This window comes from Ctenopharyngodon idella, chromosome 9, assembly GCF_019924925.1.
Source record: "Ctenopharyngodon idella isolate HZGC_01 chromosome 9, HZGC01, whole genome shotgun sequence".
In the NCBI taxonomy this organism is placed as follows: Eukaryota; Metazoa; Chordata; class Actinopteri; order Cypriniformes; family Xenocyprididae; genus Ctenopharyngodon; species Ctenopharyngodon idella.
The window spans coordinates 10,440,005-10,458,273 of record NC_067228.1 but is presented as its reverse complement, the minus strand read 5'-3'; the positions used below and the strand labels follow the sequence as shown (position 1 = coordinate 10,458,273).

Below are 18,269 nucleotides of genomic sequence, written 5' to 3'. Positions count from 1 at the left end.
CCTTCTGTAACAAATGTAGCTATTGCTCATTGTTAATCTTAGTTAATGCATTAACTAACATTAAATAATGAGACCTTGTAAAGTGTTACCTGTTGTTCTTTATTCTTTTGCACTTTAATCTGTTTGAAACATTTACTTTATTTTTTTATTTTTGTGTGTGTGTGTGTGTGTGTGTGTGTATTGCGTTATTGTATTTAAATGTTCAGAGTTCCCTTTGTTAAAAAAAAGAGTTCTTAAACCTGTTATAGTATGACAACACTTTTTTTGCAACTTATTTCAATATCGTGATAATACTGTATACTGTGATAAAAGCTTAAGCAATTATCGCAACATTAAAATTTGATACCATCACATGCCTAAATGTACGTTGACTTTTTGTGTCATACTATACTAGGAAATGGAAACTGCCATTAAATAATCTATTATAGTAGAGGTTTTTCAACTTTTTGACTCCAAGGCCCTCCATTGTCCACAACAATATTCAAAGGACCCATGACTTTTCCAGTTGTTCTTGATTTACTGGATAAGGATTAAGGATAAGAATTTCCAAAAAAATTTTTACTCAATTTTTTTTCAGTTTTTTGTGGGGGTGAGTTAACATAAGAAAGATCATAAGATATCACAGCCGATAGCCTTTGAGATGTTTAGGCCGACCTGAGATAGAATCCCGGCTCGTGATCCTGATTTTGACCAATTGTAGTTATAATAATATTAAAACAAAAAGGGTTTTGAAATATAACTCCCTGCTTAAAAAAAACCCCACACATTTGTGCAAGTGCACATTGTGTGACAACTAGCCCCGGTCTCCTTCTTGTTATACTTAAAAAATGTAGTATGTATACTATAAATTTTCTGTAGACGTGTCTTAAAAGCCAAAGCAGGCACAACGGGTGAATAACACATGGGTGTGACAGCCTCTGTTGCGTTCAACCATTTTATATTAGTTAGGAACGTGGGAAGAAAGTCGGGTCCTTTTTCACCATGTGTCGGTTTGTGTGTCCGCTGTGTGTGCATCTATAACTGAGGTTACACTGACATCTGAAACAACATTTGCTCATGTCCAGATCAGTTCAGTTTCCTCTGACTAGCCCCAGCTACTCCTGAATATTTGGATAAGACTGACATTCATAGTGTGTGTGCCTGACTTAAAGAGATAAAATAAGCTATTACTATGAGTTTCTGTACACTACTAGTGTCTTTTCAAAGGTACTATTTGTATATTTTTCTTTTGAAAGCACAAAATCACTATAAACCAATCAATTTTTTTTTAGCAAAGCAGTGATCATTCATTGTCAATATGTTAGTATATGGGACGGAAAACTTTTACTGGCAAACGGAAGGTCACTTTGCTTGTGTAATGCAGATTTATGGCTGGATATATTTAGATAATGATGTAGATCAAACCTTTGAAAAACATGTCAAGGACGTTTTTCATTCATCACCCCTACTATATGTACATCGTAAATCTAAATGTTGTGCGCCATTATAAAAGTGTTTTGGGAACAAATCTTGACATTGTGTCCATAATCGATTTGTATTTATTTTCTTTGTTTAATTGGACAAATGAACTGCATTCCTCTGCCACAGTATAGGAGCATTATTGTTGGGGAAGGATAAACAGACGGTGGTCCAGAACGGATTGTAAAAGACTAGGATAAACAGTGAACACTGAGGAAAGGATTGAATGTCTGTTTATAGGGAGTATTATGAAGTGCATGACTCTGAAATGACTAATTACATCAGCTGTGTGGATTTCTGGGGAGAGCTCTTAAAAATGTCTCTCTCTGTGTGGGTTCATGGTTGTAATGGGGTTCACAAAGCAATGGGGCGCTTTCAAAAGCTCAATCGGTCTCCACACCTTTGGCGAATCAATGTGTAGTGGAGAACAGGACACAAATATTACATTCTGAAATTGGATCTTGGTTGTTTTATCTCAATTTAAAAGTAAATACACTAGACCACAGGTCATCTGTTATAGCTTGAAATCATTTTCATAGGAGTGAATTCAGTGGTGACCGGTTGAATTGACTTTCAACATTGAAATGTGCTTGCCAGCTGGGATTGATAGAAGAAAAAGGGGTGGAAAAGAGGAAGGTGAGAGAGTGAATAAAATGTGAGCACGGTAGAAAGACAGATTAAAAGAAACTGAGAGAAAATATGTGAATGCAATTCACTGCACTGTAATTGCTCTTGGTTATCTACATATTTTTTTTACATTCAATAAAATGTTTGCAGTTAATTACAAGTGATAAACCAGTTAGCAATTGCTAACTATTTAAGACGTTTCTAATAAGAAGCCAAACAGAATTGAGCACAAACATAACACCAAGTATTGCTCAGTGAGCAGTTTATGTAACATCGATCTTTTGTGTTGATGAAGTCAAATAATGATAATAATAAAACACCTCCATGTACCCACTCAGTAAATCAATATCTCTCATCTTGAGATTTGTGAGAAAACATTGAGATGGACAGTCACTGAAAGCTTTTGTCAGAAAAGCGTTTTTGGAAAAGCAATGCTGCCACCCAGTGGTCATTCCACTTACAGTAATTAATAAATATGAGGTAAGTATTAGCGTTTAATCCATTAGCCCAGTGGTTCCCAAACTTTTTTTCCTTGAAGCACTGGTTTACTGAAAGGTTACCAACCGAACACACACACATATCGATTTTCCTTCTTTCCCCCTCTTTTCACATACATCAGAAAACTTCTGAACCCACTGTGGATGTTTTTTCCCAAAACCATAAATCTTTTTTTAGCCACTGGTCTAATTGTCCAATATCAAATGTCATGGTTATGTTTTTGTACATTTATACTGTTATTGTTTATTTATATGTGCTGTACTAAGTAATATTTACATATAAAGAGATATACTGTAAATCAAGAGACACATCAGAACATTTTAATTTTGAGTTACAATCATTATTTTTATTAAGGAGTGACACAATTCCCCAACAATTGAGTCATCTGGCTGATTTAAAGCATCTACTGCCCGCTTTTCACCTCATAACATATTTTTCCTCTTTATTACTTTGACTGGACATCAGTGATTGTGGAGATGTCAGGAACATTTCATACACACTCTCTCCATGCTGTGGATGTTATGAACACTCAGTTATTGCTATGAAAAATATCAACCACAATATAAAACAAAATTATTTCTGGACTTAACTGTATAGTAGAAATTGTTTCAGACCTAGACCACTATTATTCTGTGGTGCTTACAACTAAAGCAGGAGGTTAAAAGGTTAAAGTTCAGACATCAAAAGAGAAGCCTGATGTCTCCAACATGCTAAATATTCAGTCATTATCAGTGGGTTATGTTTAAATTAATGTGCTTTTCCATAAAAACACAGCTGTGTTTGATTAGTGCATCCTGTTCGATGAGGATTAACACAGAATGTGTTCTCAGGCGTTTAACTTCAGACTTTTTCGGAGGAATTTTTAATATTGGTAGGTGTGACATTTATAGCTTTGAGACCCAGACCGGTCTCATAAAATGCTGCAAGCCTTTTTACGGCTTTATAAATATACACTTCATTTGCTTTTTTCATTACTGTTAGATTGAACAGGTCTGAAAATGGTGTCTTGAGGGATTTGTTTCATTATTTCCAAGACACTGATGATTAGGATGTTAACACGCAGCAGGAACACGAGGTGTGAGAGGTGGGTGAGAATCGCTGTTAAGACCGAGGAGCGCTAAATAAGAGTGAAAAAGTTGCTGAAATAAGCAGCGTCAGTTTCCAGGTGGTGAATTATGAATCCCACATACGTATGAGCTTGTAACTGTAAATTCAGGCCAGGTTATGAGCTCAGTAAAGTCAGAGTGGATCTTCCACCAGTTAAAAAAACAGGTCACCACAGCCTCTGTCATACAGAAAGATTGAACTAATTTAATTATTTCCTCACTATTGAAAGCTCTTGTGTTTTTATAGGCTTGCAGTGATCAGTGAGAGTGAGAATCTATTTTGATGACTCACTTTATCTTTTCCACAGCATTAAGCATAACAGAAAACATATGGGAATTAAAGTTGTGTGAATCAAGGTTAATCTGGGACAGTGGTAATGTGGAGCTCCTAAGATCTGATGTGTACATTTCCTAAACCCGTCACAAAAAAAAAAAAAAAAAAGTACCCTCAAGAGTACCCTAATGTAATCTTGACCTCTTTATATCTAGTCTCTCAGACGTCACACCCACAGACTGTCAGTCTGAAGGTCTAGCTACGCGAGACTATTCCATATCCAACAATTGCATTCATATAAGGAACTGTCATGATTCATTTGCAGTCCTTGCCATTGAAACATGTCCATTATGAAATGAAGAACTGAATGCAAGTCCATCATATCATGTGCGTGAAACATTTCACAGTAAAACAGGTGTGAAATGGCCTCCTATTGTTGTTTAGCTTCTCCTCGGTGGTGCTGCTTCACTTTGGAGTAGAAGCACATGCATTGCCCTTCCAGTAAGAAGCCTCACTTTCGTCCTTACATTGAAAAAAAATATGTTTATTGAGCTTTTTTTTTTTTTATGTGTCCATTTTACAGTGTAATTATATATTTAAGTAGCGTAATAATAATAATAATAATTAAAGGGCTAGTTCACCCAAAAATGAAAATTCTGTCATTAATTACCCTCATGTCGTTCATCTTTGGAACACAAATTAAGGTATTTTTGATGAAATCTGAGAGCTGTTTATCTCCTCCATAGACAGCAATTTAATTACCACAGTCATTGTCCAGAAAAGTAGTAAAGACATGGTTAAAATAGTCCATGTGACTGCAGTGGTTCAACCTTACTTTTATGAAGTGACGAGACAATATCAATATCTTCGTCGCTTCATAAAATTAAGGTTGAACCACTGCAGTCACATGGACTATTTTAACCATGTCTTTAGTAGCTTTCTGGGCCTTGACAGTGGTAATTAAATTGCTGTCTATGGACGAGTCATAGAACTCTCGGATTTCATCAAAAATATCTTTTTGATTTTTTGTGTTCCAAAGATGAACGAAGGTCTTACGGGTGTGGAACGACATGAGAGTAATTAATGACAGATTTTTCATTTTTGGGGGAACTAACCCTTTAACTACATGTACTTACTATAGGGTTATGGTGTGGTTTAGGGTTAGTTGCATGTAATTATGCACATTTTATTTTAATTACTATAGCAACTACTTGTAACGTGTAACAAGACTAAAAATAAAGTGTTACCACTTGCCAGGTTATTTAGTTTTGTTTGTTTTGTTATTTTAGCATCCCTAAACCAGGTTACATTTACGATGTTGTTACATTTACAAGCATGTTTTCATAGAATCTGTTGCATGTTTTTTTCTCATTTTAAGCATTTCAGAACTAATTTAAATTAATTAAACAAAAATAAGATTTTTTGCTGTGCATACAGATACAGTACAAGATAGATGCAAATAGAGTATCATCATAATGGCCATGAATTTGGTTGAAGTTTTGAACCATAAATAATTCTATATGTATAGATACATATATAGAGATACATAGATATTAAAGAACAACAGCATCAGTGAGTTGATTTGTGGAGAAATTAAACTTTATGGACTTTCACAGGTACAAATGACACATGAACTTATAAAAACATCAGCATGATGCTTCTTCAGGATTGTAAAAGCACAAAGCTATGGAGTCTGCTATAACAGTTGAAAGCCATCAGTTTTGTCATTGTTTCATGCGATTGTAAGCACGGCTCTTTCACGTTTCCTCCTCTTTCTCTTCTTCTCTTCAAAACGGTCTGTGGCATCAGCAAAGAACATAACGTCCTCTTTGCTCTCGATCTCACGCTGCAGGAACTGAAGACCGGCGCTGTTGAAACCCAGGACATCCTGAAAACATGGGTAAGCAAGAACACACATGCTTACACAATCATATCTGATCATATGAGAGGAGTGATCACAGTGGCTAAATCCATTCTGTTTACTGTACTGAAATCGGAGCTCACCCTGATCTCTCGCACTTTAGAGATCGTGTTGGTCCGTAACTCATCGATGACTGACAGCAGCATCTGATTACTGGTGATTTGACCAAAATGGACTCTAGGAAAATGGTAAATTAGAGAACTGTTAGTCAGGACCAAAATCACATGGGCCTAGAAAAATAATCAACTCAATGCTAATTGAGAACATCATTTAATTACAAAATGGTAAAATAAACACAAATCAAAATGAATACCTGAGCAGGAAGAAGAGGCAGCGGCACACTAGCTCCACCTCCAGGCCCTGCTGTACGTAACCATTGAAGAGCTGCAGCAGATCCGGGACATAGGGGAACGGCAGCACCAGCAGAGACACCTCTAGCTCACTATGAACACACCAGAGAGAAACAGAGATAAAGAGAAAAACACAGCTTAGAATCAGACTGACCCATAAAACATAACGGCACATAACAGATGGGAAAATGCATGTGTTAGAGTGCTTTTGACTGGGCTGATGAAGAGCTCTTACCTGGACCGAACCTTCTTCATCACTTCCAGAACATATCGAGAGGGCTGCAGATATAAATGGAAATCATGGGAAATATGAGTGGTGAATCTTGTGTTTTAAGAAAATTTAATTTAAAAATAAATTCAGCTCTTTACTGTGGTGTATTATTAAGAAGAATCCACCGATATCAAAATCATGTTGTTAAAATTGTGTTATGGTAAAACAACCAATAAATATACCATATTAAAATTCTCATTTGTGTAAAAAATACATAAAAGAAAAATGAAAGAAAAGAAAGAAAGTAAAAATAGTCATTTTATTTGCTACAAGTGAATTCATGCATCAAAACATTCAACGGTGTTATTAAGTTATCCAATATATACCTTTAAAAATTCAATAATATTGACCATTATCTGATACGGTGCATATTGTGCATCCCTTATTATTAACCAAATATGACAGCCAAACAAGCCCAGTACTCATAATTAAAAAACAGACACTCACAGAGATATTTCCAAAAGCCACAAGGATGGGGTTCATTTTAGGGGGTGGTAACTGCAAAAAAGCAAAAATAAAACAAGTAATTCACCGGCATCATTACATTTAAAATCCATATTTTATGATACTTTTCAAGCTTCAGTCCTAATTATGTGCTGACTAAAAAGGAACTTAAATCAAATATTTTGTTTCATCTCTTAATGGAATTTGAATGTGCTTTTTTTCTAGAAAACATCATACCTCCTTCCCTGCTGCTTCACAAGTGGCTCTGTGCTCCTCCAGCTTTTTACTTTCCTCTCTATAGAGCTCAATGGCCTCCATTATTCGCTCGGCCTATAGAAACAGAACACGAGTGTCATTTCTCCATTACTGTATATAAAGGAGAGGAGCTCTTCATGTGTACAGCTCTGCAGACTTACAGCTTTCACGGTCTCAATGGTCTTCTTCCCAGCATGCTCTGCCTCTCCTTTAGTCTCTCCAGGAACCTGCGAGGTACATAGGGAAACACTGAGACCACGCCGAAACTTAGGAGGCATAACTGATCTCTAGGAGAACCACTTACCACGGGTTCATCGCCTTTAGCCAACGACTCCTCAAATTCTGCTTCCCTTTCCTGAGGAGAAAAATATTAGACACGTCAGCTAAAATGTTCTAATTTTATGTATAGATTTTATTTTTTACAGATTTACTTTTAAAAGCTGATACACTTGGGTTTTTTGGGAGAATGAAAATACCAATAAAGTCTCTTCTTCTTTTTTTTATTTACCCAGGTGTGCAGTAAACATACAACTGTTTTACAAAAACCAGTGAGCATTTTACAGCATTATAGGTACACTCCTGCTGTGAAAGCAGCTCCAAATTATGTTTTATATATTACAAATACTTATAAATTATCATGCAGCAATATATTTTTTGAAAAATCTAGTGATCTACACTAAGTTTGTGGTCAGTAAGATTATTTAATTTTTTAGATATTTTAATTTTTAATTTAATTTTGTAAACATTTTTAAGGAAGTCTCTTAATCTCACCAAAGCTGCATTTACTTGATCAAAAATATAAAAAAATAAAGTAAAAGCAGTAATATTGTGAAATATTATTACAATACAAAAAAATAAAATAAAAAAAAACTGTTTCCTATTTTAATATATTTTAAAATGTAAATTTTTTATGCAAAGCTGAATTTTCAGCATCATTACTCCAGTCTAATATGCTGATTTCTTATTATTTTGAAAACAACTGCTTAATATATATATTTTTTTTGATAAATATAAAGTTCAAAAGAACAGCATTTATTTGAAATAGAAATCTTTTGTAACATTATGAATGTCTTTACTGTAATCAATTGATCAATTTAATGTGTCCTTGCTGATTAAAAAAATGAATAATTTCTGTCAAAAAAAAAAAAAAAAAAAAAAAAAAAAAAAAAAAAAAAAATCGAACTGACCCCAAACTTTTGAACAGTAATGTCTATCATTTAAAAATGAAAAGGACTTTCGCTTATTTTTTAATCTTGATGGACACAAGTCAAAAGATAATATTATTCTTAAATTAATAATACATCTGTAATCAAATAAAGGTTAAAACATTACAAATATAACTTGTTTGAAGTCTTTGTAAAATTTCTTGCACACTTATGACAAGCCACTGCATATATAAAGGTAGATCTTAAGATCAGTATTTAATTCTATCAAACCTGTTTTCTGCTGTGTGAAATTCTGCTGAAAAATCAAGCACTCACCATTTCCTTCTCCTCCTCCAGGATGATGGGCTCCCTCGTTCTCTCCCACAGCCTGAGAGACTTATCATGAGAGGAAGAGACAATGTGGTCTCCATTGGGGCTGATGGCCAAGCACCAGACCTCACGATGATGACCCTGAGGAACATATCCAGGGGGTCAAGAATACATTCACGGATATGAGAGGCTCTGTAATAATACAACAGTTCCAATACATCTTTGTCCGTGATTACATTGATTAGGGCTTAAGCAAAAGCAGACTGCGGCTTACGTAATGCAATCAGCCTCTGCTGCATATTGACTGGACTCTTATTATAACTCTAATCCTTTCAATATAACAGCTACTTCCACCTCAGCGACCTTTGGAAAACTCATTTCGGCTATGGAAAAATGCCTATTGAATGCTGTCCAACTATCAGAGAAGGTCACCTCCAATGTCTGGATGTGCTCAAACTTGTCAGCGTCCCATTGCTTGATCCTTCTGTCCTTTCCCGCGGTGAAGAACAGATGGGTTTTAGGGACAAACTGAAGAAACATGACACTGTAGAGGAAAAAACAACAGGGAAAAAACAGGATGACAAATAATGACCATCTGGGCTGATGTCATCCAGTGACTATAGCCCACAAGCGCTGAAGAGTAGTCAACACCATAGGTAGGTGACACCTGACCGAACACTGAAATCACTGTACTTGTCATCAACCGGTATCATAACATTCACTAATATAACTAAAAAAACGTATAGGTAATGTAACAGGGAACAGACTGTGCCAGCAATATGTCACTATACGAGCAGCAGAGTTTTTATTACCTGTCGTCATGTGCAAACATAGAGCGATGACAGTCTCCGAAATCCAAACCCCATATCTTCACGTTTCTGTCTGCTGATCCTGTAGCTATTAAAGCGCTGTCCTACAAAACAAGCACAGCAAGCCACAAACAACATCTGAGTACAATTACGCCATCCGTCAAAATGACTTGCGGGATGTGTAGTGTTAGTCAGTGCACTCACATGTGAAATGTCCAGGCACAGAACGGGCAGCTTGTGTCCATACAGCGACAAGAAGAACTAGAAGAAGTTGAGACAGAGGGCAAATCTCTTATTATGCACAGCTCACATATCTGTCCTGTTGTTTTGAACTAAAGGCATGATGACACCATATTACATTAGTGGCGTTTAGTATTTAAAAAAAAAAAAAAAACTATATTAATCCAATGACAAGTAGCTCTGGAAATGCATTTGAGACATATGGTATTACTAGGTGAAAATGGTAAGATGACCTGAGATTAATATAGTGTCAGTATCTTTATTGGTGGTGCAATATCCCTTGGTAAATGTAATTCAAATAATTTAACAGTAGTCTTTTGTTGGATATCATTCAATCGTATAGATTTAACATACGAGATGCCATCTTTTGGTGTGAGGAAGGTATTGTAATGCTGTAACACTGTTCTTGTGGTTTACCTTTAGTGTGTCTGTGTAAAAGATCTTGACCGTACAGTCGAGAAGAGAGACAGCCAGCAGTCTCTGGTCAGGACTGTAGCGCACACACAACACATCCTCATCTAACTGCAGGGTGCGTGTATGCTTTACCGTCAGTCTCCTGTGGATTACACAAAGCAATAATACATTAAAGCCATAGAGAAAAACCTGGATGAGAGAGTCGTGGTTTGTGATCACAGATAATAAACTCACTTGTTCTTTCCAGAGTCCTGATCCTTTATGAGCTCAAAGTCCCAGAATTTCACAGTCTTGTCAGCACCCCCAGTTACAATCCCTCTCTGTATAAACACAGACACAAATCAAATGAAAAAAGCCAAATAAAGCTTAAAACCTCAGGAAGTCACTGTGGTGTTTTATAGGGATGAGAATTTAATCCATAGAGAGATCAATATTATACCTGGTCTGGAGAGAGACACATGGACCAAAGAGCTCCATCATGTGCATCAGTCGTCTCTAGAAGGCTTCCTGAAGCCAGGTCAAAAATTTGAATCTTCCCACTCTGACAGAAGACAAATAAGAAACAAAATAAGGAACAAAATAAGGAACAAGCTACACAAAAATAATGAAAAATGACAAAAGAACTAGTTTTTGTAGTATAGGTCATTATATATGGACTAAAGGGTTAGTTCACCCAAAAATGACTCGGTCGGCCCCTGCGTCAGCATCACACGCTTCTGTCGTGCTGCTCACAGCACGGCTTCGACCAATACTGAGCCAGCGTTCGGACGTAAACACGGAAGCCTGCACTGCATTCACTACGTCAACCGCATAATTCAAATTGTTAAATAAAGTCGTTATTTTTGTTTTGTTTTTGCACACAAAATGTATTCTCGTCTCTTCATAACATTAAGGTTGAACCACTTTGACTATTTTAACTATCTCTTTATTACCTTTCTGAACCTCAATAGGGTGCAATGACATTGCTGCCTATGTGTGGTTCAGAAACCCTCGGATTTCATCAAAAATATCTTAATTTGTGTTCCGAAGATGAACAAAGGTCTTACGGGTTTGTGAAGACATGAAATTTCTGTCATTAAGGGTGAGTAATGACAAAATTTCATTTTTGGGTGAACTAACCCTTTAAAGGAATTGAAAAATACTAATATTTTAAACTTTTTAAACTATAAAACATCACTTCCGACCAACTGTCATGTAAGCGTTCACTTGTTAGTGTCAAAATTTATTAAAAAAAAAATATTTATACCAAAATAATGCCAAAATAACACCGTTGAATAAGTGTGCAAAAATTCAATTCAATTAAAAACTAGTTTAATATCAGTCTATTCCTCACACACACACAAAAAACAAAAACATATGGCTTCTGAAGACTTGTAATGTAGTGCACAAGTAGTATGGAATACTTTACAGGATTTTTTGTATTTTTTTTGGAGCTTGATAGCCCATAGTCACAATCTGTTTTTTTTTTTTTTGGAATGGATATATGGAAAAGAGCAGCTCAGATATTCTGCAAAACATCTCCTTTGTGTTCCACAGAAGAAAGTCTGTCATGCCGGTTTATAATGATGTTTTAATTAGGGCTGGGAAGCAATTACAATTTTTTTATCTAATTAATTACATGATGTGGCAATTAATTAATCTAATTAATCACAAATTTATCGTACATCAAATTTAGCTGGAGAAATTATCCCCAAAAGATCATTTGAAGTCATTATTGTGTAAAGCATCAAATAGACATTACAAAAAGTACATTCAGAAAGAAATATTTTATTTGATTCAACATAGAATTTATTACTCAATCTTTTGGACCACGAGGTTGAGTAAATGATGACTGAATTTTAATTTTTGGGTGAACTGTATCTTTATAGAACTACAGGCTATCTATAATTTTATTTAATTTTTTTTATCAATATGAAAATATGAAATTGAAAGTAAACATATGGTCAACTGATGTTTTATAAATCATTTTCTTAGAGAAGTTAATTTAATTTACTGAAGGCTACCAAGAAAGCTAGGTTACTAAGTTTATTAAATTAATTCACAATATGTGCACATTTATTATTAATGTGGGGGGCAACACGTCACACAGGCACAATAGCGCTGTATGACAGATGTATCACTATTTCCTTTTTCCTTTTTTATTCAAAATATTCACAAACTTGTTAACTATAGCTTATCATGAACTATAGGTTATATAGACGTTGAGCACCCACGGAAAAATATAAGATACTCTCCAATCATTTTAACCAATAAAAAACGACTGCAGCTTTCAGATGCGATGTTCTTTTCATTTTTATAGTTCATTTAAGACAGTTACTATGGCATTTTTAATGACGCATGTCGAGTGCACATCAATGTAATACATTAACACGAGAGCGCATCAATATAGCTAATGTGCAGCACAAATCTCTCCACAAAACTCGCGCGCTCTCAAATATAGTGTCCTCAAGGCTCTACTCTGGCTCAGATATTACATGCGCGCTTGGTTATGGACGGTTCGGTTGTGGGCACCAACTGACAAAACATAAATCGGCGCCTAATTTTTGAATGTGATTTGTCGTTAAAATCACGTCAGTTGATCTATAATGCGCGATGGGTGCTGCCACCGCAGCCAAAGCACAAAAGCACGTTTGAACTTAGCAGTGAACTTCAAAAAGTTCAAATCAATCACCTTTCATATCTTAAATTTTATGGAATAAAAACTATAGGCTATATCACGCAGTGAGTTGTTGCCCTGCATTATGTTCATCATCAGTCAGCTGTATAAAATGTCAGGTGACCTATGTACATCTATGGGCGGGGCAAATGCGTTAATTGCGTTAAAAAATTTAACGCGTTATTTTTTCCCATAATTAATTATTCTAATTAACGCGTTAAACTCCCAGCCCTAGTTTTTATATATATGACAGGTTTGAAATTAAATTTTAATGTAATGACAGAATTACATTTTTGGATCTCTTTGAACTCTCATCGATTGACGTTAGAGAAGTGAGTAGTTACATACCTTCGTTCCTAAGATAATCTGTCTGTCTCCAGGAACAAATAATGAGCAAAGAGCATATTCACATCCCATGGTACGAATGACCTGCAAGGTGGACCTGACAGAAGAAGATACTTCTTGTTAAGATTTTTGCCAAAATCTATACAAAAAAATGGATATGTGATGGAAAATATTTGGCTTCATCACACTCACCTGTTCCACAACTTGACGGTCTCTCCAGAGGCGGAGAGGATGGCTATGTTATCTGAGCTGAAGGCCAGCGTTCTGACATCTGTACGATGACCACTCAGTGTGAGCCGAGAGGTTTTAGTGCCTGTAGTTATTTTCTCTGTGGTCTTCAGTGTATAAGTCTCCACTGTGTTATTCTGCAGAAGAAGAGCAAGCTTCATCTCTCCATTAGGAGCCATAAGGCAGTCCATTGATCTGCAGATGAAAAAAACATTGCCATCAATACTTGATAACGCATACAAGGGGGACTATGCTTGCATGCAGGAGTACTGTCTGACCTGATCTTGGATGACGCTTTTATATTTGCCAGTTTTTGGATTTCATCACTCAACTTTCTTTCCACTACAGGCTCAGGTACATCCTCTCCTCCTTCTTGAGACCTGCAGAACATAACAGTTAATCAGAATACTATTCTTTATTAATTGGTATTGGGAAGAACTGAAGAAGAACTCAGCAACAATTTTACATTTCAAAACAGAGGTCTCACACACTTTGCTTTTTTCTTGGCTCTCTTTAGTTTTTTGTCCATTTTTTTCTGGACCTCCTCCTCTGATAGTACAGTAAAGACTTCAAGCGTAGCATCCAGGCCCTGAGGAGATTTTTAAAAAAAAGTTATATGATACACGCTCAATTCCTTATAGCTGGATATCTGACTAACACTGTTGTGAAAGATTTCCTACCTATAAACTACTCATACTCTGAAGAAAGTAAAGCTACATTGCAAGCAGCTAACAAAACACTGAACTAAACTGAAGCTATTTAAAAAACAAAATATTCATCTATAAATATAAAAAAATATCTGGCACATAAATAATGAGGAAATCAATTAGGGTGATAGCAACAACTCAATTAGGTACATCTACACTACATACTATATATGCAATATAAACTAGAAACACCCTAATCTACAGCAGAATTAAAACATTTCTCTACAAAAAAAGATGGAAATGTTGCACAAGGCCCTAAGTGCATAGACTCAAAAGAGTCAGTGAATAATTTTTTGAAAAGATTTATTTACACACAATCCCAACAAACATATTCACTAAAATAAACCAAACATCCCAGCACTACATTTGAATTGTTGAATGGTTTCGGTTTCAAATGAACTGATTCATGTGAGAGTTTGAATAAGAAAGAGGAAATATAGAATGTTAATTTTTGCCTAATTATTGCATAGCTGCTTTTAGTTAGTTACTTCTCAATGTTATTGACCAAGCTAATGAAAGTGGACTCCTTTTCAGAAGGACGCACTTTTTTTTTTGAGAAAAAAAAAAAAAAAAATAGTATACACAACTATGAAATATATACTTACATGGCATGCTAGCACTTTAGCCTTGGCATCTGTAACCAAGGATACAACCCTATCTCTGGCTTCCCTCAGAACAGAACCGGCTTTCTTACAGCTGAGTATCCGCTGTAGACAGAAATCAGATCTTTGGTAAACACATGAAGGAAACCCTTTTAAACAATGCCATGTCAAGTCACTGGTATCCACTGAACACATAAACTGAATAGGGTGAACTGGATAGAAGAAATATTACTTCTTCTGGCTCTTCATCAAGTCCTTCCTTATCTTCCTCCTCATCCTTAAGAAGAGTTCTGACTTTCTTTTCCTGTGGTTCCCCAACTTCTTTACCCTGTGAAGACACTTTGATGTTATTCTGAACACATTAAAATGAGATCAGTGTCAATTCTCTACATAAAACTAAAGAGATCATTCAAGACTGTACTGAAATGTAATTCAGCCGACACTGTAACCCAGCATGAGTGATATCTCTTTACCTCCTCGATGTACTGAATGTCCCAGGCTCTGAGCTCACTGTCAGCAGACCCTGTAAGCAACCTATTTTCCTGGTTCAACAGGACCATTCCCCATACCTACAGAGATCAGACAAGGTTGCAGTGTATTATAACACCAACAGATATTTGGACAGTGCTGGATACCATTCTCCAAAAGTAAAATAAGAAAACAACTTATGAGCAATTACACTGGCTTTATGTCCACATAGGATGCCAAAGCGGCAAGAAAACACATTTAGTGTGTTGTGTTAATTATTTCAGAAAGATCAAGAAACACATGAAGGAAACCCTTTTAAACAAGAAAGACTCAACAGTGTACAGTGGTTCTATTTACCTCACTGCGATGTCCCACCATGGTCTTGAAACAATGCTGTGTGCCCAAGTCCCACCACTTTACAAAGCTGTCCTTGGAGCTGAGGAAACATGACACACACAAAATTAGTACAGAATCAGTACACATAGTATCAGCAATTAAAGGCTCATTATTATGATCTATATGGCTTATTAATAAGCATGTGCGACATTAGTCGACTAATTGCTTAAATGAACAACTACTAGTCTACTAGAAAAATCTTTAGTCTAGGGCAGCCCTAATATTTATATATATATTTATATATATATATATATATATATATATATATATATATATATATATATCAGTCAAACTAAAAATTATTCAAACATTTTTTATATATTTTTACTAGTGGGTGCCTGTAGTGAGCAAATGAAGATAGCAAAATAAAGTAAACTGTGACATATTATACCCAAAAATTCTTCATACAGTGGACTACCAGTAAAATTGATAAAAATTTGGAACCAAACATTATTCAGACAGTTTGACCTGACCATGTTTTGCTTAAGTGTTATCTGACATAATTAAGATTAATGTTTTTCTGACATAGTTTAACTCTGAGATCTTGTCATATTTTATTACCATTTTTTTAAACTATAGTGAATAAACTGTATTAATGAATGAAATGTTCAGGGTGTATGAATAAATTTTGGTTTTACTGTGTATATATATATATATATATATATATATATATATATATATATATATATATATATATATATATATATACACACACAATCATGTCCATGACATAATATAAAGTGTCAAATATTTTCAAGTGCTGAATTCATTCAAATGAAATGTAAAGGCTGATTTACCTTGTAATCAGCAGGTTTTTGTTCTCCAAGAACAAAACTTGTGTGACTTCATCTTTGTGTCCTTTGAGTCTGTACAGACCGCACTCATTGATGATATCCCACATAATCACATCTGTGTCCTGCAAGACAACAACATAAAAAAAATGACTTTAGTTTGTCCAAAAATTAATGTCTGTCAAAAAAACAAAAAAACAAAAAAATTTTTAAATTGTAGTCTCACTCTTGAGCCGGTGACAAGACGAGCGCCCAGTGCATCATATCTAATGACTGAGACAGCTGATTTGTGTCCACTAAAGGAGATGTTGCTTTCACCGTTCAGCAGGTTAAAGATGCGCACACCTCCATCCTCATAACCCACTGCTATGTGGACACCATCAGGAGAGGGACACAAGTACGTCACCTCATGCTTTTTACCTTCAAGTATAAGAACCTGAGAAATTAAAGGGGAGAGAAGGTGAGTGCAACATTTAGCAGTTTATATAAACTGATGAGTCAATGTACTACTAATTGATCTTTTGAAACATTCAAATACCTTCTCAGCTTTGCGGACATCCCATATGAAGACATGTTCACAGGCTCCAACAGCAACATATCGACCCTTCTCACCACCCTTGAGGGTCACAAACACGAGGTTGGCCTTCTGACTGCCGATCACCCCGAATACAGCACTCGCCACATAGCGCAGGTACTGCTTAGTTAAACCCATGGCAAACCAGAGGCTGTAGGCACAAAATAAAAGTAGGGGATTCTGGTAAGATATCTCACTCTCTTAATCTAGAAAACTGTGCACAATTTGTCATGTGAACACATATTTAGAAAAGGCCCATCATACTGTATATTGCAGCTTATCAAAGTAAATTTTCTACAAAGCAGTTTTATATCAAAGAAAATACATTTCATAATTATTTGGTAATGTATAAAAACTGTATAAAAACCATTAATTTCACCCAAAACGGTGGTATGTGTATCAGATGCTTCGCCTCTAAATACTATTATATTGAGCTTGTTGAAAATTTATATTATTATATTGAGCTTGTGGTGGCCAAAATAAATGCTCAGTGAAACGGCTTACACATAACATGGGGCAAGTGCCACTTCCCTACTTCATAAGTCATATTTTTCATCTCGATGGGAGCATACATTTGTTTTACCTTATATCAACATTAACAGATTAAACCAGATCTGTGGTTGTGACGTTGTTCAATGGTATTTTAGTTCTTCGGCTTCACCAAATGATGCTCATAACCACCTCCAAAAGCTGTGATTGCCAGTTATAATGCAAATTAATCAAACAGGCAATCTATAAACGGAAAGTGAGCAACTATTTCTGCAACCACGTTTTCAGGTCCACGCGACAATGTACACAGCAACGTGAACCACATGCAGTTCGTTTAATCTAGTATATATAGAGAGAGCGAGAAATATTAGAAAGTAACAAAATCCAAATTAAGCCTATGTGTATAGAAAATGTAGTTACATACTTTGTCGATTAGATATTGTATCTGAAGTCCTTTATGAAAATATTGCTTCTGTGGATCCGGAGAACGTCTACATGCTTTTCGTCGCATGTGTGACATCCAGTAAAGACAAAAGAGGTCGATTACCGAGCAGAACTACGATGTTACTTCACAAAATGTTTCAGGAATTTACGTTTATATGGACATTTGTGTCATGATAAAATATATGATTGAATGCTTCATCATTACTTTCACTCCTTATGCGTTTAATGTATCTGTTCTTCTTATAAATTATGTGCACACTATCGATTACTTCGGTCTGTGAAGTCATGTCGCTGCCCATGAGACGTACCAATGTGCTTATAATTAAACTATTAATTGATTTTTTTTTTTTTTATTCATTATACTTTATCATGCTTATTTTAATTTTGAGGTGACAGTAGAACGCCACTTAAAATCTATGATACTGTA

The 18,269-nt window shown here is 35.5% G+C and overlaps 1 protein-coding gene across 1 annotated transcript; it reads right to left on the bottom strand.

Moving 5' to 3' along the window:
• Positions 1-5,540: 5,540 nt before the first annotated feature.
• Positions 5,541-17,978, bottom strand: wdr3 (WD repeat domain 3). Its single transcript, XM_051907023.1, has 27 exons — positions 17,823-17,978; positions 16,874-17,060; positions 16,562-16,771; positions 16,342-16,460; positions 15,506-15,584; positions 15,154-15,249; positions 14,913-15,008; positions 14,684-14,785; positions 13,863-13,960; positions 13,650-13,751; positions 13,336-13,566; positions 13,147-13,240; positions 10,582-10,683; positions 10,377-10,462; positions 10,146-10,284; positions 9,693-9,749; positions 9,492-9,592; positions 9,112-9,223; positions 8,686-8,820; positions 7,509-7,559; positions 7,366-7,431; positions 7,187-7,279; positions 6,953-7,003; positions 6,470-6,513; positions 6,198-6,326; positions 5,968-6,061; positions 5,541-5,851 (listed from the first exon to the last, which is right to left on the bottom strand). The coding sequence occupies exons 2-27, from the start codon at positions 17,045-17,047 to the stop codon at positions 5,696-5,698; spliced, it is 2,817 nt and encodes a 938-aa protein (XP_051762983.1). The 5' UTR covers positions 17,048-17,060; positions 17,823-17,978; the 3' UTR covers positions 5,541-5,695.
• Positions 17,979-18,269: the final 291 nt, after the last annotated feature.

Excerpts from the sequence above, each read along its gene's own strand:
- wdr3 (XM_051907023.1), bottom strand. The coding sequence starts at position 17,047 with ATGGGTTTAACTAAGCAGTACCTGCGCTATGTGGCGAGTGCTGTATTC. Across the intron at positions 7,560-8,685 it reads TGGAGGAGGAGAAGGAAATG|GAAAGGGAAGCAGAATTTGA; the intron begins GTGAGTGCTTGA and ends TTTTCTCCTCAG. Across the intron at positions 6,062-6,197 it reads TGCCTCTTCTTCCTGCTCAG|AGTCCATTTTGGTCAAATCA; the intron begins GTATTCATTTTG and ends CCATTTTCCTAG.